This window comes from Danio aesculapii, chromosome 16 (genome assembly GCF_903798145.1).
Source record: "Danio aesculapii chromosome 16, fDanAes4.1, whole genome shotgun sequence".
In the NCBI taxonomy this organism is placed as follows: domain Eukaryota; kingdom Metazoa; phylum Chordata; class Actinopteri; order Cypriniformes; family Danionidae; genus Danio; species Danio aesculapii.
The window spans coordinates 35,050,816-35,076,088 of NC_079450.1; the positions used below are offsets into that span (position 1 = coordinate 35,050,816).

The following is a 25,273-nucleotide window of genomic DNA, read 5'->3' on the forward strand; positions in this document are numbered from 1 at the left end:
CTAAATGCATTGAATTTCTGCCATGTGATTGGCTGATTAGAAGTTTGCATTAACAGTTGGACAGGTGTACCTAATAAAGTGGCCGGTGACCGTATCTTTTTCTGTTTAAGAAATGCTCTTACATGTTAGGTCGCACAACCATTTTACTATTACATTTTTTACTAAATATTTTTATAAGGTGCCATGAGAGAGTAGGTGTGTAATAGCTATAACATGATTAATATCACACACATACACACTAGCAGGCACAGATACAGTTACTTCTCTCTCTCTCAGCACACTCAATTGTCAATGTCAACTCGCACTCAGATCTACTCTTAAAATCACTCATGTGATCCTAGTCCTGATCCAGATGTAATCTGCATGAGTCTGCTGTGGTGGACAACTGTTCTCTGTGTGTCTCTTATATACAGAAAAACTCCAACAACATTGATCCTGGGTTTTAAGATGAAACCTCTTCAGGCATTGTGCACATGTGTGTGTGTAAGACTCTTGGTGTGGTGTCTCCTTTACATTGTTCATCAGGGAGTTTGACAGACATATTGAATTTAGCTCAAACTTCTTAGTAAGGATCCTTTTCATGTGTGTGCCCGTGTGTATGTGTGTGTGTGAGTGAGAATGTGAGCCCTGAAACAAGATCCCTGTCTGCAGTTCCTGAAGTCAGACTTTGCTCTCTGGTGCATGGTACATTTGACCTCTTAAAGGAGCAATCAGATGTACCCTCTAAGTGTGTGCGTGTGTGATGTTTTGAGAGCCAGTAGTAGTGTATGTGCTGCGCTTTCTGTTTGTTTTCTGAAGGAGAAATGATGAAGTCAGTCCAGGTGTAAAAAGCACATTTACATTCATCAACGGCCTTGCAGAATCCACAGGAAAGGCTGTGTTTTTCACTGCGCTTCTGTCTTGTAGAGAGAAAAATGTTGTTCAGGTTGTTGGCAGGTAGAAACAGGAAAAACAACAACTCAAGTGTTTATTTAGAAGTGTTGAGTCATCGAGAGGAAGTGATTCGCCTGTTTCTACGAATCCGTAAATTGTCGGAAGTTGTCGGGTGAAGTATTTGGATCATTATTACTAACAAGCTAAAGTGATTCAAGAATTGATTTAAGGTTTATTTAAGGCCATACTAGAGCTGGGCCATATGGCAAAAATGCAATCTTGATAATTATTTCCCATATTGAACGATGACGATATATATTTCGATATAAGTTGTTTATGTTTCCGCATTTAAAAGAGTATCCCAAAAATGACTAGAGGGTCCACTAAATGACATTTTCAGCCAATAAAATTTTGGTATATCTCTAATATAAACACACATTTAGATTCCCATTGCACATTTCTGCTGTCTGATTGGCTCTTAGATCATAATAGAGTTTAAAAAGTCCAGATCTTAGCATTTTTATTGACATAAATGTATCGCGATTCGATATATTATCATTTATCGGCCCAGCCCTTGGCTATTCTCTGATCTACATAATAGTTATATCAACACCGACGATTCATAAGTTGTAAGTGGATAAACCGATCAAATGTATTGAAAACAATTCACCTTTGATAAAAATTATCTTTTTCAAGTGACTTGAATATATGACTGAGGATTGTTTGTTGTTTGAGAAATGTTTTTTATCGGTAGAATGAGTTAAATGGTAAGATGAAGGCTAAATGCTTACACTAAAAAAAATGATGTCCGCAGAAAATTCAGTGTTGAACGTAAACAAATTACATTTAGTAATGTTCAGCTTAATTTGTTTGTTTAAATTAAGCCCAAATAAATTATTTATGACCACTTAACTTTTTTTAGTAAATCCAAGGAATCATCTTTGAATCATTTTTTTTCAGTGTATCTTTACTCAACATAGCTCATTTTATGCGTTGTTCAGGCAGTTTTAATGATGCACTGAAAAAAAGTGTTGCATGCAAAACTGTTGCAAACTATTTATTTGTGTTGAATTTAAACAAACAAATTAAATTTTGTAATGTTTAACTTAATTTGTACATGAATAAAACTTTTATTGTTGTTATTGATAAACGTTACTTTAGCAACACAAACTTACTTCAAGCTGCCCTGAGGGACAAGCTGAGGTGGAAGATGATGGCACCGCTTCGTGTCTCTCCCGGGAGGTCATCTTTAGAAACTAAGAGACGACCGTAGGTAAAATACTAACATTAATACTTAACATAAAGCACGACGTATTGCACACCGCAACAACTTTCCGATATGCGCGCCACATGACGTCACCGTCTGTGCTTCCAGGTCAGAGAGCAACTGTCCATCAAAAGCTCATTAGCCAATCAGTGTAGATCGCTGTTAAGCCCGCCCCCACGAGAAGTTTGTGCCAAAACAGCAAACGAAAATTTACGAAGCGTAAGCGAAAACTGTGGCAACGCATTCAAAATCCATGATTCGCAAAAACGATTCTTTGTTCATTAACAAAGAATGAAGCATATTTGAAGAGCATGTTAAATTCGTGCGACTGAGTTCATTTTTTTGTTTTCATTGTGTTTTTCTTCTTTTGCAGTGGCATATTTTGATCGTTTCTTGGAAAGTTACGTTCAGTTATATAAAGTTACGTTCATTCTTATTGGCACAAAAATTATTCCATATTCTACTGCTTGTTTGAATTATAGTTGGCAACACAACGTGTCATCTCTCTGAACACTGTAACAGGTAAAAAGAGTCTTTGAAGCTATATCGTGCGGATTTATGAAGTTGCAGCTCATTCACAATAGAGCGCCCTGATTGGTTCGAACCAAGTCTTTCTCATGAATTAATGAACAGATGTGCTGAAAACTCAATTACAGCCAATCTCCACGCTGGAATGTATATAATAATCTCATCGCTGTGACGTAGCTTCAAAATTTCTTTAAACCAGAAGAACAAATTAGCTCTAAACAACGCAAAAACAACCAATTTCAACTTTTTTGTGAAAAATATGTGTCCTAATAGTGTCTCAACATCTCAAAAAATGTGTTTTGGTGTTTCATGACCCTTTAAAAACAACAGGTCTATGGATTGGCCCCATTTACATAGGAAGGGTGTGTGTGAGAGAGAGAGAGAGAGAGAGAGAGAGAAAGTGAGTGTAAAGAGGATCAGCTGTGAAGGAACCACTGTGAGCTGTTACCCTATCCGACCTTTACTAGCCTCAACCTAAACCGACCCTGGCTGACCCTGCTTCACCTCAGTGACTGGACACCCTCAATCCTCTCTGTCGCTCTTTCAGACTATTTCTTCTTTCTTAAAAGCGCAGAGAGCTTTTAAACATCAGATAGTGTGCTAGATTGAGGTCGCGGTGGCTCTCAGACTGACCTCGTGAGAGAGTGATTGATGAGGAGAGATTTGGCGATGTAGAGCTTTTGACAGATTTACATTTATATATTCAGAAGATTTTTGGCTGAAGTGACTTGCGTTGTGTTCAATCTGTCAATACATTATCAGGAAACCGTTTTCCCCCAATAACTCAGTCTAAATTGTGTTTCGAATATTAAATATTAAATAAACAAATGAAAAAACCTCAAATGTTTTATGCTGGATTTTAATGTTAAAGAGAAAAGACATCGGTACAACTTTATTTTGATGGTCCCTAATGCACATTATGTTGACCAAAGGTTGCATTGTAACTACATGCCAATTAATTCTCATTTGAGTATTAGTAGACTGTCTGCTTAATATCAGTTGGTACTGCTCCTTCAACAGACATTTAACTGACTATAAGAAACTTTGCAGGTACATGTCAACTTACACTAACCCTAACCCCAACCATGTAGATGCAATGTAACATAAATTTCGAAATATTTCGTGATAAAGTGATACCAAGACATCTAGTATGTTCAAACCTGAAGCAAGTGTAATAAATTAACCACATATTGGCTTTCAATATTGATAAATGTTCATTTCTAATAACCTCCTAAATTGTTTACATAAATTGGATAATGAATTATAAAATATTAATTATTTATGCTAATTCCTATTTGTTTTCTTTTATTATTTAGGCACCTATATCAACTTTGTCAGCATCTACATAATTAAAAATTAGGGATGCTCATTTCGGTTAATTTTGCCTACTGACAACTGCTGGTCATTAGCTGAATATTAACGCTTAACTGGTCAGATTAATATTAAATGATTACTTTTTTTTTAATTGACGTGTTTATTTTGTGTGACACATTAAATATTGCACTTTAAAATACCGATTTATTTTAACATGTGAATATATTAACAACAGAACATCTTCAGAAACCTGCAGTGTTTCCAACAGCATAGAAAAAAAGAATAAACTAAATAAAAAAGAATCAAATAAACAGGCCTGCGCTAGATATTTTTCACTTGAATGACAAATTTAAATTACAAAATGAAAACAGTGACTGAATCCTTTTTAAGAACTGGCATAAGCTTTTTTTTTCTCATATGTTTTTTCTTCCGTTAAATAAAAATAGCAGGCTCCTCAAATCCATCGCTCCACGGAAAATAGGCCTATGCATTTACAGTAATTAATGCTCCGCTCTAATTCTTATATCACAAGCCTCTGTCAACATCTTTAAATAAGTGATTAAAGATTATGTCTTGAGCATCTGATTTAACCGTAGAATTTGTGTGCTTTCATGTCCTCTCTCACTCGCGGTTCATGTGCACGCGCTGCGTGTGATGAAAGACAATGACCAGGCTCAAATGTTGACTTTTTGTAGAGTATAGGCTACTATCGCATATAACAAGTTTGTTGTTAATATATGATGTTGCATTCATTTGCAAACATGTTTTATAAGCTGTAAAATGAAAGCCTCAGTTTGGTGCAGCCGATTACACCGAACACGCTTTTCCGTTCCAAAAACGAGAGGCATACCACACTGCCTTTTTTGTTGACAAGAAAAAAAGAAGCGCGGTGCTCTTTTTTTTATGTCACTATAAAACGACTGAATTAGCTGCGTATTGTGCGTGAGTGTTGCTGTCGATGTTGTTATAATTGATGATTGAATAATATTGTGATATTCAAGATTTGTAAAGTAATACAGCTCTGAATAACTTGAAACAGTGACCACTAGTCTCACCTCCATCTTTAAAAGTTCTCCGTAGTCGTCTTGATAACACAAACACTGCTGTCTCCTCAATAGAAACCCGCCTCTGCTTTCTTTTGATTGAAGAATGAAAATGACGCAACTGACGTAGTGCTTATTCCTCTCAGGGTTGATTTTTATTTCAACTGCGCATAAGCAGAATGCAAAACATTCGCGGTCGTTAGTAAACCATTCAAAAGATACCCCTCTCTTCAGGTTCAGATTCCTAGGCACTATTATCTCTCAGGACCTGAAGTGGGACACTCACATTGACTCCATTGTCAAAAAAGCTCAACAGAGGCTATACTTCATCAGCTGAGGAAGTTTAACCTCCCAAAGGAGCTGCTGAAACAGTTCTACACCTCCATCATTGAATCAGTCATCTGCACATCAATAACTGTCTGGTTTAGCTCAGCTACTAAATACGACCTCCAAAGACTACGTCGAATAGTTTGGACTGCTGAGCGAATCACTGGTACAACCCTTCTTACTCCCCAAGAACTGTACTTATCCAGAGTGAGCAGAAGGGCTGCCAAAATCACTCTGGACCCCTCACACCCAGCACACTGCCTCTTTGAACTTTTACCTTCTGGTCGACACTACAGAGCACTGCGCACCAGAACAGCCCGACACAGAAACAGTTTCTTCCCTCAGGCAATCCATCTCATGAACACTTGCTGATAATAATTGTGGAACCAACATCACAACTTGCTAGACATTTTTATACACATATACACTTATTTAACAACACACTTTACATGCCAATTTCCACATAACAGCTGCACATATAACGTTGTGTATTGTAATAAACACGTACATACACTTGTCAATTTGTATATTTGCATTCACTACTTGTATTTTTATTTTTTTATATATATATATTTATTATCTGTTTTTTGTCCTGCCTCTGTAATGCTGTTGCACTGTAGAAGCTCTGTCACGAAAACAAATTCCTCGTATGTGTGAACATACCTGGCAATAAAGCTCTTTCTGATTCTGATTCTGATTCTGATTCTCAACGCAAAAAACGCATTCACTGTGATCGGCCGCTTATGCAGCCAAACTATTAAATATTTGTAATAATTTAACTGATATCATTAATCGGTTAAAAATGCACCCTTTCGGTCAATGGTTAATCGGTTGTTTTAAGCATCCCTATATAATATATAGTTACTATACAGTAAAATAATTTATTAACACTGCGAAAATGAATATCTACACTGAAATGTCTTTTGCTGCTTGTTCAAACTGCTTATTTAAAATAAGTTCAAACAACACACTTGTTGAGGTTTTTTGGCGACAACTTATTGACACAAGTTTATTTAAAATACTTAAAGTAAATTTTATGTTTTATTTACATAAAACTAATTGTTTTACTGTATGTTAATCTGAATTTATATTTGTTAATCTTAAATTTGTAAAAACAACTAAGCTCTCTTAATGGATTTGTGTTGTGACAAAATGAAGGAATTGTGTGGAACCCAGCATTTTGTAGAGTGTATACTTCATGCTGAACATTATAATATTGTGATGCCTGAATTCATAGTTGAAAAACTTTTTGGTTTTTTAATATTGGCTATAGCTTCCCTCCAGACTTTTCTGTGTAAATAGAAGAGTGGGCAAAAGGGTCTTTATGCAAGCCAGGTGTATATTCATATCCATAGTGTATAGTAAACCTATTGAAGATGATTATGGTAGTGAAACACCTGCTTTTTCACCATCTCGATTACCTACTTGCATCCAATATCTTTTGTCCTTGCGTCTAGATGTATCAGCCTGAGTTTGACCTTCTCTTCCTCTTTTTACCGTCTCTGCAGGGTTTGCGTTCCCAGACTGGGCCTATAAGCCCGAGTCGAGTCCAGGCTCCAGACAGATCCAGCTGTGGCACTTTATCCTGGAGCTGCTGAGGAAGGAGGAGTATCATGATGTGATTGCCTGGCAGGGAGACTACGGGGAGTTTGTGATCAAAGACCCTGATGAGGTGGCCAGGCTGTGGGGCGCGCGCAAGTGCAAACCTCAAATGAACTACGACAAACTCAGTAGAGCTCTCAGGTAAGACTCTGACCGTCCATTTGTCCTGAACTTTATTTCTGTTCATAGTCATTTTGTAGCATGTAAACTGTTTATAGTATAGTTCTTTCCTGCCTGTAGCAGTCCAGCATTAAAGAAGCACTTTTTTTCTTCATAGGTCCTTTTTACTACTCTTTCATCATTTTTTGAATCCACTTAGCTGATCTCCGGGTTTGGCGGGTGCACATTTAGCTTACCTTAGCATAGATCATTGAATCAGATTAGACCATTAGCATCTCGTCAGAATTCGAGGATATTTCCTTGCCGAATTGGCCTAGAACAAAGCAACTTTTTATTTTTTCGTCAGTCTTAGTACAGGATGTAACTACATAAAATTCAAGCTTTAAACAGGAAATTTATCAAAACTCTTGTTTTATTTTTTTGAGCGAGATGCTAACGGTCTAATTTCTTTCAATGATTTATGCTAAGCTAAAAAAAATTCCCGCCAGACCTGGAGATCAGCTAAATGGATTCAAAAATGGTCAAACTCAACTGTTCAACTCTAGAAGAAGTTGTAAAATGAGCCTATTCCCTCAATATGTGCAGTGTTCCTTTAAGTACCTTGGATATCAAATTTGAACTCTTGACCTTACAGTAACCAGGTCAGACCTTTAAGTACTAAGAGGTCATTGTGTTTAAAATTCATCAGCTTTCAGAAATTGAAGCAGGGGGGAGGAGACTACACTTTGGAGAAACTAGGCTCAGTTGGGGGGCCCAGCTCTCCTCTGGCTTAAATAAATATACATTGATTATTGATCAGAGTACATCACACCAGCATTAGGTAAGAATGAGCTTATCACTGACCCTTAAGCAGAATGAACTTCTAGCTTGTGGAAATTGCATTTCATCCAGGCAGCTCAGTGAAATGGATAAAATCGAAAGGTTTGAGGCATGTTTTTTAAAAGCGGCACTTATTTTAAACTACTGAAGATGGCAAAAACAATGGATAGGCACGTAACTTTTACAACAGAGTTTCAAAGTTCCTAGAACTATTGGTAGATGTACCCACTTTTCGTGTGTTCATATCACAGGAACTGGGAATGATTTTATTTCCTGGAACGCCATTTGGGCAAACTAACTTGGCTTCTGCTTCAAAGCAGTGTCTAATCCAGGACAATAGGAACTACCAGCGATAAAATGTACACCAGTTAATACCATGCCATACTAAAACACAAGCATATTATTTTAAAGTGTTATAAGACATACACATTAACACATGAGGTGTTGTTACTTCCTCAGCTTCGTTGACTTCGTTTACATGCACATCAGTTATCAAATTAGTTGCCTTAATCTGGTGTTTGCATGAGTTGCTTTTTGAATGTTTCTTTCATGATTCAATTTGACATGTTACAGCACATAATTCGGTTAATGTCTTTGCGTCACCACACAATCCAACATTTTCTTCAGAGTTTCATGTATTTTTGGGGGTTTCATTTGAAATTTTTCGACTTTCACTGCAGTTCGGCAGTTTCACTTTCATTCATGCCCCCATGACAAACTGAGGTATTGGATGCGAGTATGAAGTAAGGACTGCTGGATGAGTTTTGCTTTAATGGCCAAATGGAAAAGAAAAAAAAACATCCGCATTTCATGATGTGTGTCTGTGGTCCTTTACTGGCTCGGTAGGTGCAGAGAATAGTGTCAAACAGCTGTGTGTGTATGAAATATCCTGTCGCAAAATGCTACACGATGGTAATAGTTTGATTAAGATGTTTACATGTCTGTACTGCACTTCAACAATGCCACTAAGATCGACACACTCCACATGTCTTAAATTGATTTTTGTTTAGTTTGATTAGAACTTTAGTCGGATTTAGGTAATCAAAAATTGCTGTTTACATGGTAGACTCTTAATCAGTGTATCATATTCATATTAAAATTGGATTATTGGTGGCCATGTAAACGTATTCAATGATATGTAGCACAATATGTGATTTCCATGCACTTTTTTAATGAAGTTTACATTAGATAACTATTACACCTAAATTCCATCCCCATTATCACAAAACACAGACCATACATTGAAATGCTGCTTCAGTCACTGCTTCTTCCAGTTGTTGATTTGGCTTGACGCCACTGTTGTCCTGACAGCATACATCTCTTCGGAATTCCTAGAGATGGTACAAATGCAATCAGAAAAAATGACCCGGAGTGAAATTAGTTTCCGGGGAAATGGACATGATGGCTTGTTCCTGGAACTGCTCATTACAAAAGTGAGGGGGTTGAAAGATGTATGCAACTCTATTTTTTAATAGACATGTAGCACTTTTAGGTTTGAAAACTGCATATGGAAACACTGTAAAAGGATGATGCTTTTTAGTGCACATGTGTCGATTGAATAGTTTTTTTTTAGTTTTATTATAAACCCTTTTCACATATCCGGGTTTCTCAGCAGCGGAAGTTGTCATAATCGGGTAGACTTTTTTTCAATTCAACTCAAAAAACAAAAGAAAAACTTCACAATAGTATTATTACAACTTTCAGAAAACAGAAAACAACTTGATAACGACAGCCAGAAGAGAAAACAACGTCAAATCTACTGTCCATGCATTAGAAACACCTCACATAAGCGTTAACTAGTTTTTTGTAATTTGATGCAAAGATAATATACTATAAACTAGTATAGCTTTATAAATGTACATACGTTTAAAAAAAATCCAAATATTGAAAACTTTGAAAGACTTTAGATGCCGATGACCTTTAAATGCGTCATCACTGTCTTGCGAAAAGAGCCCATTAGCCATCCATTTCATTATTTTGAGCGGCCTATTTTTTTCCTACTTGAACTGCCTGTCAGCTAACCAGAATAAGCTGATCATTACAAAACATGGTCCAGCTTCAAACACGTTCAACCTTTTAACCATTTACTATTTTAAAAGCTAAATCCTGGCCTGTTTTTTTTGTTTGACCAGAGAAGACTGAAGCCTATTTCGGTTATGTCTAATTGTAGAGCTAAACCGTCTGACTCTAGCGTTGCGTTATAGGATTGACCCTGTTGCTGGAGAGTTATAACTGCACCGAGTCTGATCTCTCGATAATCCCGGTCCATTTACCTGTGGAGGAGCTGATCTCATTAGAGGACAGACAGGCGAATGTATTTTGAGCAAACCACAGTTTTAGCCTTGACTCTGTTTTCTGACCTGATCTGCATTTGCTCATTTCTATCTTTATTTTCACCTCGGACTCACCTGCTTTAGCAGATCAGCGCTGATCCTCAAAGTGGATGGAGAATGATCCACTTTCTGCTTTTGTTTTGAAGGCTTCTCAGGACAGACCTTGTACTGTATGTTTGCTGAGGTTGCTGGTTGTAATTAAACTCTATCGATTACCATCAGTTCATGATCCAGAGCAATTAATTCACTAGAGAGGATGTGGTTTGTGATGGGGATAGAAATTCAGTCATCATTTACTCACACTCATGTTGTGCCCCATCTCTGCATTTCCCTCTTCTTTTAGAAAATAACTGATATTTATATATAAAACAGGATTATAAAAGATTTTCATTGCATGGAAAAAATTTTTTTCTTTTTTTCTTTTTCACTTAATGGCCACTTTATTAGGTACACGTTGCCTGGTCTGAGTCTCAATTTCTGCTGCGACATTCGGATGGTAGGGTCAGAATTTGGCGTCATCAACATAAAAGCATGGATCCATCCTGCCTTGGATAAACGGTTTAGGCTGGTGGTGGTGGTGTAATGGTGTGGAGGATAACTTGGCACACTTTGGGCCCATTATTACCAATTGAGCATCATGTCAACGCCAAACCTGAGTGTTGTTGCTGATCATGTCCATCCCTTTATGACGACAGTGCACCCATTTTCTGATGGCTATTTCCAGCAGGATAATGCATCATGTCATAAAGCTTGAATCATCTCAGACTGGTTTCTTGAACATGATAATGAGTTCACTGTACTCAAATGGCCTCCACAGACACCAGTTCTCAATCCATTAGAGCACATTTGGGATGTGGTGGAATGGGAGATTTGCATCATGGATTTGCAGCCGACAAATCTGCGGCAAATGAGTGATGCTATCATGTCAATACGGAGCAAAATCTCTGAGGAATGTTTCCAGTACATACTTGAATCAATGCCGTGAAGGATTGAGGCAGTTCTGAAGACAAAGTGGGGTCCAACAGTACAAGTACTAGTAAGTACTAATAAAGTGGCCAGTGAGTGTATGTATTCCTGTTCCGCTGAAGGAAAAATGTCATACAGGATTGAAGTGAGGAAAAAGTGAACAGAACATCACACTTTCATGATTCTTTAATGGTTAGTTCGCCTAAAAATGAACATTTCCTCACCATTTACTTACACTCGATTGGTTGTAAACTTTTATGAGTTTCTTTCTTCTGTTGAACGCAAAACAAGAAATTCTGAAGATTACAGGAAACCAACAGCCATGGACATCCATAGTACATAGAATATCTTGCTTTGTGTTTAACAGAAGAAAAGGATGAGCAAATGATGACAGAATTGTGATTATTGGGTGAACTATCCCTTTGAAGTACACTTGTAAAATACAACAGTTTTAACTATTAAATTCATTTACAATAATACAAAAGTAACTTATTTCAGTGCAACAAAGTAAAGCACATGATCAATAATTGAATACAGTTCTAACTGTAGTGTGTTATTTGATATCATAGAGAAGTTAATGCATTTTAAAAGTACTAAAATCTAATTTTATTGACATTTTTAATAAGAGTATTGACTGTTTAAATTCATGGGTCAATAAGGTATAAGAGTTTGCATGTTCTCCCAGTGTTCGCGTGGCTTTTCTCCAGGTACTCCGGTTTCCCCCACAGTGTAAAGACATGCGCTATAGGTAAATTGAACAAGCTAAATTGTCTGTAGTGTATGTGTATGAAAGAGTGTGTATAGATGTTTCCCAGTGATGGGTTGCAGCTGGAAGGGCCTCCGCTGCGTAAAACGTGCTGGATAAGTTGGCGGTTCATTTCGCTGTGGCGACCCCAGATTAATAAAGGGACTAAGCCGTAAAGAAAATGAATGAATTGACATGTAATGATGGAAATGTATGTAAAAAAACACTGGCTGAAATGTTTATTTGAATGTTCTGTTTATCCCACGATTCTCAGAATAAATTATGCTAATCGAGTAACTGTTAACGTTAGTTTCAATGGTTTATTTCCCAGTATTGTGGGACACTTCTGATTATGAGGTTGTTGATGAAAGCGAAAAAAAGTAAAGTGAGGTGTGGCCAAATACGGTGACCCATACTTGGAATTTGTTCTGTCTTTAACCCATTCAAGTAAACATTCACACAAACACACACTGTGGATGGAAGAGAGTGCTGGTTATTCACTCCCAACAATTCCTGCCAATGCAATTATGCAGTCGAGTAATGTGTACACTGTAAAGGCCAACAGTCAACTTTATCAAATGAAATGAGTGTAGTTAAAAGTTATATAGATTAGTTTTTTTAACTCAAATAGTTTGTTGCAATCGGTTTCCTCAAACGATTTGAGTTGCCTTAACTTGTTGGGTTTTACAGTACTCAGCTGGTTTAAGTTCTTTTCATTTATTGGGTTTTACGGTGTTCAAATTGCTTTGTTTAGATTAGATAGATAATCTTAAATGGATATCTTGAATAGATTAAGTTCACAGTACTCATTAAGATTAGATTTTGAACTTACATAGTTTGTTGCAAACGGTTTCCTCAAATGGTTTGAGTTACCTTAACTTATTGTGTTTTACAGTGTAATATTAATTGTTATATTACAATGAACCCTTTTCACATTTACCAGTTTCTCAGACATCATAGTTGTGTAAACTTAGAGTGCAGTGCATAGGAGAGTACAATAAATATTTTTTTACAATCTTATTTCCTGAAATAGTAAAAGGAAAAACTCAACGATGGTGTTATCAAGACTGTCAGAAAAAGGAAAAAAATTGATTGAGACTGATAACTGTAGCCAGAAGAGAGAACAACGTTCAATTTACTCGCCTGTCCATAGAGACTACATTATGTAACTCGTTTTTTGTAATTTGATGCAAGGATGATATAATACATACATACTTGCATACAAATATACATTTTTTTATCTAAATATGAAAAGCTTTCTAGGATTTAAGATGCTGATGACTATTAAATGTGTCATAACAGTCTTGTGCAAAGGGTCCATGTTTTCATCAGCATGATTTATTTTAGGTCAATATGGCACCATCACAGAGACCAAAAAAAATTGCTTTCCAGAACCTTCTCATTCTCTGTTCCCCCGCTGCTGAACTGATCTTCCAAACTCCTTCATGAAGGCCAAATTCAAGGGAAAGTTCACACATAACATAGATTTTTGTCATTATTTACTCACCTTTCACTTGTTTTGAATGCAAAAGAAGATAGTAGGCATTAGTAGTCAGTAAGCAGTATCCATTGACTTTCATTGTGTTTTTGTGTTTTCTATTGACCATTCATTCATGTATGAGCGGGCGCAGCCATTAGAGCCATATTGGATATAGACATTCACTCTCATTCATTTCTATTGATTTTTAGCCATAAAATCAGCTCATAATTGATACTGCAAACTTTCAATTTTGGATTAAATTATTTTCATTTTCATGTATTGTCATGAACACAATTGTTTAAGTAATTAAATGTTCACTGCTGTTTGTTATTGCAGTCATTTACCCATATGCTAACGAATCAGCGATTCTAAAACATTTGCTGAATAGAGCTTACTTCTACATTGAATTATAAAGTCAATATGGATGTTAAAGGTTACCGGTATCCAGTGGTGGAACGAGTACTGAAAAATCTTACTCAAATAAAAGTACCAGTACTTGCCCAAAAATATAGTGCAAGTAAAAGTATCTTGTAAATATTACTCAAAGGATGAGTAAAAAATAGCCCTTGTAAAAAAAAGAGTGAGTATTACACTGTGAAAGTCTGATGCGTTTACATGCAATTTGTGCACGTGTGTGAAAACGTAATATTCTAATTCAATTCAATTCACCTTTATTTGTATAGCGCTTATACAATGTAAATTGTGTCAAAGCAGCTTCACATAAAAGGTCACAGTAAATAGGAACAGTGTAGTTCAGTTTGTAGTGTTTAAGTTCAGTTCAGTTTAGCTCAGTTCACTGTGGTTTAATAATCACTACTGAGAGTCCAAATATTAAAGAGCAAATCCAATGATGCGCAGCTCTACAGATCCCGAACCATGCAAGCCAGTGGCAACAGCGGAGAGGGAAAAAAACTTCACTAATGGCAGAAGTGAAGAAAAAAAACCTTGAGAGAAACCAGGCTCAGTTGGGCACGACCATTTTAATTTCTCCGCTGGCCAAACGTCTTGTGCAGAGCTGCAGTCTCAGTGGCGGAGGCTGGAAGCTGGCCTCAGCGAAGACTCGTCTGTCTCTGGAGCGTCACAGGAATCAGTCTCATGTTCCCCACTCCTCCATGACCATCACAGTAGCTGCTCAGGATTCGGCCAGGTCCAGGATATGGAAACCTTGGGATCATCTCATCGTTGGTCTTGGATCGAATCAGTGACTCTGCATAGTCTGAGGGCCTCATGAAGAGTATCCCCAGGTGGAAATGGAGAATAAAGAAAATAATTAGCGTAGCTGATGTTCACAGTGTATATCAACAAGATGTATAACCTGTGTGGAAGCCCCCTAAGTGGTGCACTAAGTGTATGCATTACTGAACAGATAGGTCTTTAATCTAGTTTTGAATTGGGAGAGTGTGTCTGAGCCTCGGACGTTATCAGGAAGGCTATTCCAGAGTTTAGGAGCTATAAATGAGAAGGCTCGACCTCCTTTACTCGACTTTGCTATTCTAGGTACTACCAGAAGCCCTGAGTTTTCAGACCTTAAAGAGCGAGTTGGATTGTAGCGAGACAGAAGATTGGTTAGATAAACAGGAGCTAGATTATTTAAAGCTTTATATGTAAGAAGCAATATTTTAAATTCAATACGAAACTTAACAGGCAGCCAGTGTAAGGAGGATAAAATTATGGTGATGTGATCAAATTTTCTAGACCTGGTAAGAACTCTGGCAGCTGCATTTTGTACTAATTGAAGTTTGTTAATAGAAGATGCTGGGCAGCCAGCAAACAGTGCATTACAGTAGTCCAGCCTAGAAGTCATGAAAGCATGGACTAGCTTTTCTGCATCTGAGATGGATAGAATACTTCGTAACTTAGCTATATTTCTCAGATGAAAGAAAGCAGTTTTTGTGACATGGGATATATGATTTTTAAAAGTTAAATTGCTGTCTAATATGACACCCAGATCTTTTATAGTAGAGCTAACGCTAACTTTGTATCCCTCTAATTGCAGGTCGAGTTGTGAGATCTGCTGTGTACAGGATTTAGGCCCAATAAGTAATAATTCTGTTTTGTCTGAGTTTAAATTCTGTTTTGTCTGAGTTTATTCTGTAGTGCGTTTAGTAATTGTTTAAGGCTGTTTCAGACATCATACATGTGTGACTATTTTGGACATCTTCTTGGACACTTTTACTGCTTCCAAATGGTTCGCTGCATTTATAAAGCGCTCATGTCTTGGGATTGTTCTGTATGATGCGATTTACTTTCTATGTGCGATTTGATTGGACAAGAATCACAGGACTGATTGTTCTACTTTACCCAATCCCCACAGACAAAACATCTTTTGTGTTCAACAGTAAAAAGAAACTCAAAAAGCTTTGAGTAAACTAATTATTTTTTGGTGAACTATCCCTTTAATTCTTTCCTGCATTAGCTTTCCCTACTGAAAAAAACTGCTTAAACCAGCCTAGGCTGGTTGGCTGGTTTTAGCTGGTCAACCACCCTGGTTTTAGAGGGGTTTTGGCCATTTCCAGGCTGGTTTCCAGCCATTTCAAGCCTGGTCCTAGCTGGTCAGGCTGGGAGATGACCAGCTAAAATCAGCTTGACCAGCCTAGCCAGGCTGGCAGCCCAGTCAAAACCAACTATATCCAGCTTAAACCAGGCTGGTCAAGCTGGTTTTAGATGGTTTTAGCTGGTCATCTACCAGCCTGACCAGCTAAGACCAGGCTGGAAATGGCTGGAAACTAGCCTGGAAATGGCCAAATCCCCTCTAAAACCAGGCTGGTCAACCAGCTAAAACCAGCCAAGCAGCCTAGGCTGGTTTAAGCTGGATTTATCAGCAGGGTTTACTTCATAAAGGTTGTGCTGCTATCAGTTTTTGTAATAGTGTGCCTCATTATCACTTTTACCATTAATTTTTTCGTCCCTTTTGATTCATTCAAGCATCTGCAAAATTAATGAATGTACACGGAGTGAATTTTGTCACCTCTAGCAGATTCTTTGTAGCATTTGCTCTGTATTTATTATTAGTATCAGTGCATTTACTGCTGATTACAGTAAAGCCAGACTATGGAGCAATAGTGTGTGATGTGTTAAGGGATTGGATTAAAGAAATCACATCATGTAATCCAGGGCAGTTTGAAGAGAGTTGGAGATTTTGCATGATTGCAAATACTGACAAGATCCTATGTTAACAGCGCAGTGAGGGATTAACAGTGTTTGTGTGTGTGTTTTGTGTCTTTAAAAAATCTACCACTTATGCTGGATAATCCAAGTTATACTCTGTTTCTCATTGTTTGTTATTGCCAGATCAGATTTTGAGCTTAAATATATTCCCTTACAAGACAGAAAGTATAATGAGAGTGAAGAGTAAACTGTTTACTGGCAGACGGCTGTTCTAAACTATGATGTCACCCTTCCTCTTCAGTCTGTTATTACAAATGTGAATGTGTGCTCTGTTCACACAGACGTGTGCTTTGCCATGTGTGTTTGAAAGAATGTTTAACTATGCAGCCAATCTACTTGTTGCTGTAATTTTAAGTGATTTCTCTCAGACTGTCTCCATCTCACATAGACAAACACACACTGACACACTGATAGAGTTGCCAGATTGTTGTCATTCAAAATGCAATTGGAGCACAATGCTGGTTAGTGACCGATTATCCTACATGTAATTTGTATTTTAAAGCATTCATAATCATATTATATATATATTATATTGGTTACCTGATTACAAATAATTCACAAAATGATACTTTGAGCAGAATTTCATTTTAAAAAGCTAGTTTAGAGTAATCTAGAAGTAATCCAAAAGAAGTCAAAACACAAAAATGACTAATGGAGATTAAATATTTTGTCATACTTTAATTAGCGAAGAGCATGGATGACAGTAATGTGGGATGACAGTAATAAAGCGATTTTCTCGGAGCCCTCACAACATTTGCTTTCTAGGCTTTAACACCAAATATCACATGATTTCGGGACCATGTCCCAAATTTCAGTTTTTAAGAGCAGAAGGTAAATTATTGTAGCACTTTTTTCCCTTTTACAAGTTGTGTTTCTCTTTTCATGTGTCTCAGTAATGATCAATCTACAGGTTATTTAGTGCAATAACACATCCTCAAGTTTGCAATGTCTGAGTTTTTCAGTTTAAAAGTAAATCAGGTTTAAATGGCAAGAGTTCCTGTGGGGACGAAAGTAACACTGTTTATTATGTCCCACTGCTAATAGAATAACCTTATTTTTCACTTCCACATTAGCGTTAGCAGTGTTTGGATTCAGATATTTTATAAAATGGATGCATATTGACATTAATAATAGAAAATATTCTAAAATTTTTGAAAAAATTGTAACAATTTACATTGCTGAGTTGTTTTTGAAACATTTGATGGAACATTTGAAATGTAAAATGAGAATGCTGTTTAATATTTTTTATCATTTATTCAGTTAACATGAACAAGGTCATAATCAGGTATATTTAAAATAAACAAGATTAAGCAAGTAAATCTAGCAAATATTGTTGTTAAATTTTGACCCACCGTGTGGTACTTTCGTTCCTGCTGATGGGGTCAAAAGTATCAATATGCAACTTTTATTTAAAGTGAAGTTATATTAGAGTTGTTCTACCTTGATTTAAAATAACTCCTGATTTTGATACACCATTTTATGAGTTAGTTACCAGAGCAAAAATATATTTCTGCTACAAATATTATCTTTTAAAATTAGGTTTTTTATGAAAAATGGTACTTTCGTCCCTCGCTCTCCCCATTTGTGATGAATAAGAGACTACGCTGGCCAGGCTTCAGTACTAATGTGAAGCTAATTTGTGCAAAGAAACATCGAAAGGTATATTTTCATCCAGTTGTTAGAGTGGCTAACTGCAGTATTGGTAACTTAGCAACCAAAGTAAACAAGGCAGTCAAAATGAATAATGGATAATAAAGTTCAAAGCCACCTCAAATGAGCTAAAAAAACGTTTTCCAATAGAGGGATTTTTAATTAAAATGTATCATTCCCATAACTCGTTTTCATGTGATACTTCTAAATGTTCATAAAAACAAAATGGATATGTCTGAGTATTAATTCAACTATGCTTTCAGTTAGGAGATTCAGTTTTGTTTTGTTTTGTAAATTGAAGGCTTTCAAAACACTCTCTGAACTCAACTGATGGCCGTTGGTTCTGTGTAAGCCTGTGCGCTCATCTAGAGAGGATCTGTAATCCTTAGGATTGGAATTGGTTTTAAGTAGTGTCATATGAAAATGCTCTTTTCACTTAAGCATAAAATTTAGAGGAATAAGAGATTTGAGAGCCACAAATACTAAATCCTGTAATCATACTTCATGTTTTCAGAATCTCACTTTCCAGAAGTTTCCAGAATCTCTGGGTCTGATGGACTCTATTCCCATAGCTTTCTCGTTCTTCATTTCGGTATGAAAACAAATACCTGATCAGTAATAACTGTTATCAAACAACCTGATGCCACCAGTTCTGCCAAGAGCAGTGTTTAGATGAATATGCATGTGCTAAAATAAACATGCAAGTCAAATTACAGCTGTTAGAAAACAGCAGTTAAGAAATCATCTGTTGTAGATCTTTGCACAACCTCAGCACTAAATTAAGGGAATTCACATCACAATTATTCTAACTGTGATTTCAGTAATCCTCCACAATGGAGTACAAACTGGCATTTAAATCTTCCTCCATTTAGTTAGCATCGCCCATTGTCCAACAATCCTACCAGTTCCCAAAGGACAAAATCATGCACTGGCCTACACTGTAAAAAATATCTGTTAATTAACAGGTTCCGTATTTTATGGTTCACATGGTGTTTTCTGTTTGTTTATAGTTGTGAATTGCATTATGGGATCTTAATCTCTGCTCTGTCAACTTTTGATATTAACACCATCAATTAACAAAGTGACTTTTATTAGCATTTTAGTAGTTTGTGACAAGATATTGCTTAAGAAACAATAAAGAGAAAAATACTGGAAGTTTGTTACTAGGTTTTTGTACAGTATTTACAACACAAACACAGACAATATATAACTTTAAACTATCAAAAATGTCACTTTTCAAACTTTTCAACATCTAAAACTTTTGGAGGACAGATCAAGATCCTGTAATGCAATTCAAAAGAATAAATGATTGAAAAAACACCATCAATCACCAAATACGGACAATTTACAAATCATTTTTACAGTGTACATTTTTTACTTATTTCAGAAACTACATCATCAAAGAGGAAAAGAAGACCATCTTAACTTCCATTTCCTGACTTTAAAGAATACAGTTTTTAATATTAAGCATGGAAAGAGCGTGTCAGTGCCTCAGATAAATTAATTTGTCCTATGAATAACCTCTTTGGTGATTGCTTTTTTTTCTCAGCCAACTGAAGAGAAGAACTTAAAATGTTTCTGAGACTCAGAGTCACACCCACTTATTACCGAGTCAAAACAGACCAATGGGAGGTTGAAGGTGTTGAACGGCAGGACTTTTTCTGAAAAACAAAACAAAACATAAAAACTTAAGCCCTAATTTGATTAAAAAAAATAGAATGAGGCCTTAAGACTAATAATCTGGATGTATAACTCTCAAAACTCTCTATCTACATGAGCATTTCAAATTACTTTCTAAATGTTTCTCATCCATATGGAAACATCAGAAGTTACCGAAGTTGTTTTTATTATTATTATTATTTTTTTTTTGTTTGTCTTTAAGAAGATTTCATGGCTGACATGGCAAATAGATTTCTTGTTCCTCAATGTACCTTTTAATAAAAAGTTCTTCAAAAAACATTTCCCCAAAGTTTGAAGAACATTTTAATAATCTATAGAACCTTATAAAGGTTCCATTGATTCCATTCAGGGTCCATTGATACCTTTAAATAACCTTTTTTGTTGTTAAGAGTGATAGTCGACACCACAAAGCACATTTTTCACAGAAATCTGTCAAACTCAGCCAGATAATTCCGACTTCCCCCGCTTCTCAGCAGTGGACATAAAGAAAGCCCACTTTCATGTTTGCGAACACACTTCGAGTGGCAGAATGCGAGTTCTGAAATGTGAACCTGGTAATTGTTGCACTGGGGTGGACTGTCATTTGCTGTCAGATAGAGACCTTGTCCTTTGATCATTCTCAGCATGAGTTCTTCTCTGTTCTGGGCTGGAGATATTTGCATCGCCCTCATCGTCAGAAGGTCAAGCAGCAGCACATAACTTCTCATCTCAGTCCTCTGTTCTCTGTAGACCTTATTCAAAGTAAACAGCACATTACTGTGAGACGGTGCTTACAGTTGAAGTCTGCAGGGCTAAGCACTACAAGCAGAACTGTGTAGGTTGTATTTGTGTTAAAAGTGTGTGCATTAATATTTTGGTACAAAATAAATGCTATTCAAGCTATAGAGTGACCTTGTATCCTTATCCTGAGGTATCCTGAAGACCAGTTTCAGCTTCGGTGTTGAATACATTGTGGATGTCCGGTTTTCTTTGGGTCTTGAATGAGTGGGTGAGGTTGTAAATATGCAGTATTTGAAGTAGAAGAGGCAACGCAGTGGCGTAGTAGGTAGTGGCGCAGCAAAAAGGTTGCTGGTTCGAGCCTCGCCTGGGTCAGTTGGCATTTCTGTGTGGAGTTTGCATGTTCTCCCTGCGTTCGCGTGGGTTTCCTCCGGGTGCTCCGGTTTCCCCCACAGTCCAATGACATGCGGTACAGGTGAATTGTGAAGGCTAAATTGTCCGTAGTGTATGACTGTGAGTGAGTGTGCATGGATGTTTCCCAGAGATGGGTTGCAGCTGGAAGGGCATCTGCTGCGTAAAACTTGCTGGATAAGTTGGCGGTTCATTTCGTGGTGGTGACCCCAGATTAATAAAGGGACTAAGCCGAAAAGAAAATGAATGAAGTAGAAGACAGATTTGGATTACTAACTTCTCTTGCTTTGGCTGAAAGGGTCTGTCTTTGCCTTCCTCTGGACAAGGAGTGTTTCGGTCATTTTAAAGTGGCTCACAGTTCCAGAAAACTGGAAAGTTAGGCTCCCAGTTCAGTAGTGGTCAAAAAATTCAAGAAATGTTCCACTAGATGCCACATTAACTCTAAAAACTGCAGCAAATGTGTGAAATCCTTTCAAATATCTCAGCTTCAGAATATATGCAACTCATAAAATATGCTTAATTTACTGCTCTTTTACTACTCTTTATTCACATACTTGGCAGTAACCTCAAATTTTGGTAATTGTTTTCGAAAATTGTATATTGACACGGGTATGACCTAGTTGTACTCTATTAAGCTGGTTTACGAGGTCATGCATTGTCTCCTAGTAACTCAAAATGCATAAACATAATTAACGGCGTCTTTTGACATACAGATTTGCCACACTTCCTGTGAGTGTAAGGTTTAGTGGTGGGTGAGGCCATATAATAAGTGTTTTTTACAGTATAAAATACATTACGTCTATACAATACCTGACAAAAGTCTTGTCGTCGATCCCAGTTGTAAGAGCAACAAATAATAACTTGACTTCTAGTTGATAATTTGGAAAAGTGGCAGAAGGTAGATTTTTCTGATCCCAATCATCACAAATATTGCAGGAACCCTCATGGACCCAAGATTCTCACAGCAATCAGTCAAGTTTGGTGTAGGAAAAATCATGGTTTGAAGAACGTCAAGGTGCTACAGGATTGGCCAGCCCAATCACCAGACATGAACATTATTGAGCATGTCTGGGGTTAAGATGAATGAGGAGGCATTGAAGATGAATCCAAAGAATCTTGATGAACTCTGGGAGTCCTGCAAGAACGCTTTCTTTGCCATTCCAGATGACTTTATTAATAAGTTATTTGAGTCATTGCAGAGATGTATGGATGCAGTCCTCCAAGCTCATGGGAGTCATACACAATATTAAATCTTTTCCCACTGCACCAGGACTTTATATTCTATGCTGTACATTATTTATTGTCTAAGCAAAGTCAGACCTTACTGTCCTAATTAAATGATTTAAAAGGCATGATCATATTTTTAATTTGCTCAAATAAGCATAATCTAGAGGCCTTTGCCTTTCATATAAGCCACTTCTGATACCAGATGATCAACTAGAAGTCAAGTTATTGTGCGTTGTTCCCAAAACTTGTAGAGGCGACATGACTTTGGTCAGGTAGTGTAGAGAGCCCTCGTAAACAACATATAAGCGTGTGTATGAAACTGAAATAATAACAGACGATGTATATAAAAGATTTTTTTTTCTAATATTTTTTATTTATTCAGCTTAAACTACCTTGAACATCCATGGTCATGTTTCTGTCTTGTTTTTTTCTTCTCTCTGTTGTATTTCCTCCATTCTTTTTTTTTGTCATGATGTCAATGACTCACTGCCATTCCTCCACATTTACACCGCCTCCCAACCCCACAATCCCACACTCTACTCCTCCATCTGATTCATACCTTCAATCTGACACTTCTCAACTCACAACAGGGCTTTCACATTCAACCCTGTATGCTTGTGACGTCCCTTTATTCTTGCACAGATGCTTCTTTTTAGATTTCTCTTGGTCGCTCTATGACATGTATTAATGTTTGGCCTAATGCTCTGAAACCTGACAGGAATTTGACTTGATGTTGGGCTGTTGTTTCAGCGATGTTCTCCTACAGACGCCCCGCTGGGACTCGACTCATCACCTTCCTGCCACACGCGTGTGGAAATTCCACAAAAATAAAATACTATTGTCCCACTGTTGATGTTCCACTGAACGTCAGGACATTTCCCGTCTGGCTCCAAGGGAGATTGACGCCCAACTACTCCTTTCTTTCTTTCTTTATTAGATTTAATTTTGCCTTTGTCAAAATTGCCCCATATAAAGCCTAACGTCAGTTTATTTGAGCTCACAGTGGCTACATTCCAAGGCTACATTTACATGGCAATCATTTTGCCAAAAAAGCTTTTGAAAAAGTTTCATCTACACAACGCTTTCAAAACAATCTATGTTTACACATATGCCTGTAGGGAAGGCATGACATTAAAACGAGATTATGTGATGAATGCCAGAAAGAAGAAACTGTTAATCACATCTTTATATCATGCGAGAAATGTATACAGGAAAAGATGAGCATTAAAGGATCAGCTAATGGAAATGGGCATTGGACAATTACACAATCTAAAAAGTATCATAAAATGTATAAATTGAGATCATGGAAGGACATTTATATCAAGATAATAATAATGAATAATTTCTTACATTTATATAGCACTTTTCTGGACAAAGTGCTTTACACATTTTGGGGGGGGGGGGGGGGGGGGGTCTCCTTATACAGTGTGCAGCATCCACCTGGATGACACGAGGGCAGCCATATTGTGCCAGACCGCACATCACACACCAGCTGATTGGTGGAGAGGAGACAGAGTGTTGAAGCCAATGATAATATGGAGATGATTAGGAGGCCATGATAGACAGAGGCCAGTGGGCAAATTTGGCCAGGATGCCGGGGTTAAACCCCATTTCTTTTCTTTTTTTTTTTGAAGGACACACTGGGCATTTTAACGACCACAGTGTCAGAACTTCGGTTTAACTTATCTGAAAGACGGCGCTCACTGGGCAGTATAGAGTCCCTATCAATATACTGGGGCATTAGGACCCACACAGACCACGGGTTGAGCGCCTCCTGCTGGCCTCTACTAACACCACTTCCGACAGCAATCTAACTTTCTTATGTGGTCTCCCATCCAGGTACTGCCCGGGCACAGCCCTGCTTCGCTTCAGTGGGCGACCATGTGGGCGTTTCAGAGAGCTAGCTGCGACAACTAAGCTTAAGTGAAAACGGCTGATGGCAGTAATGCAACTTAGGGATGCCAACTGCTGTAAAACTCAGAAGAAGTGGTGTTGGAAGTGGTGTTAGTGAAGCCAGCAGGGGCGCTCAACCTATGGTCTGTGTGAATCCTAATGCCCCTAGTAAAGTGAAGGGCACACTATATTGTCAGTGGGCACCGTCTTTTGGATGAGACATTAACCCGAGGTCCTGACTCTCTGTGGTCATTAAAAATCCCATAGTACTACTCGTAAAGAGTAGGGGTGAAACCCCGGTGTCCCGGCCAAATTCCTTCTATTGGCGCTTACCAGCCTCCCAACCATCCCCATCCACTTACTAAGAAGAAGTTAAATATATAATGTGAAGTAAATCCACATTTTGCTGATGGAGCATTAGGAGACACTTGAGCAACACGTACTACACCATTGTGTATGTTTGTTTGCTCTAGCCTTAAAACTACACTTCGATAAACATGCGCATGATGTCATCATTTTCAAAGATGACAACAGGACCATTTTCAAAAACTTCACCTTTGAAACCCGTTTTTTAAAATGTATATATTTTCAGAACAAAAACGGTGTTGGTGTGTAAACAAACAGGGAAAACAACAAGAAGTTTACCATTTTTGGCTGAAAAACGTGATGTAAATGGCGCCTAAAGGCTGGTTTATACTTCTGCATCGAGTGATTGCTGTGACCCACAGCGCATGCCTTGCGAGCAGTCGTGCATTTATACTTCTGCATGCTGTCTGTGTTGCTCTGCAATATCACTTCCGAAACGCTAGCTGGCAGTGAGGTTTTTATGTTCCTCTGTGTCGAGTTTCTTCGCTGGTGTTTTGTTTTGTTTTTGAACGCTACCTTAAATGTACAAGTAGCTAAAACTCGCTCATTCACAGGCAGGAACCGGCAGATGTGCAATGACGTTAATCAAAAGGTAAACCCAAAACAACTAGAGCTCCTTCATGGGACTCGACACTCCAGCTTCGTGTGGCTCTCGGGCCCACTCACACTGGTCAGAGCTACCTAATAACACCGCTTGCCGCTAAGTGTGTTATTGTGACGTGTAGTTACATTTTCGAGAGGTCA

At 37.6% G+C, this 25,273-nt stretch overlaps 1 protein-coding gene across 1 annotated transcript in view; it reads left to right on the top strand.

Moving 5' to 3' along the window:
• erfl3 (Ets2 repressor factor like 3) overlaps positions 1 to 25,273 on the top strand; it is a 97,594-nt gene that overhangs the window by 56,867 nt on the left and 15,454 nt on the right. Inside the window, exon 2 of the mRNA XM_056474819.1 lies at positions 6,861 to 7,095. Coding sequence (XP_056330794.1) covers positions 6,861 to 7,095 — 235 coding nt within the window. The remainder of the gene's footprint in view (positions 1 to 6,860; positions 7,096 to 25,273) is intronic.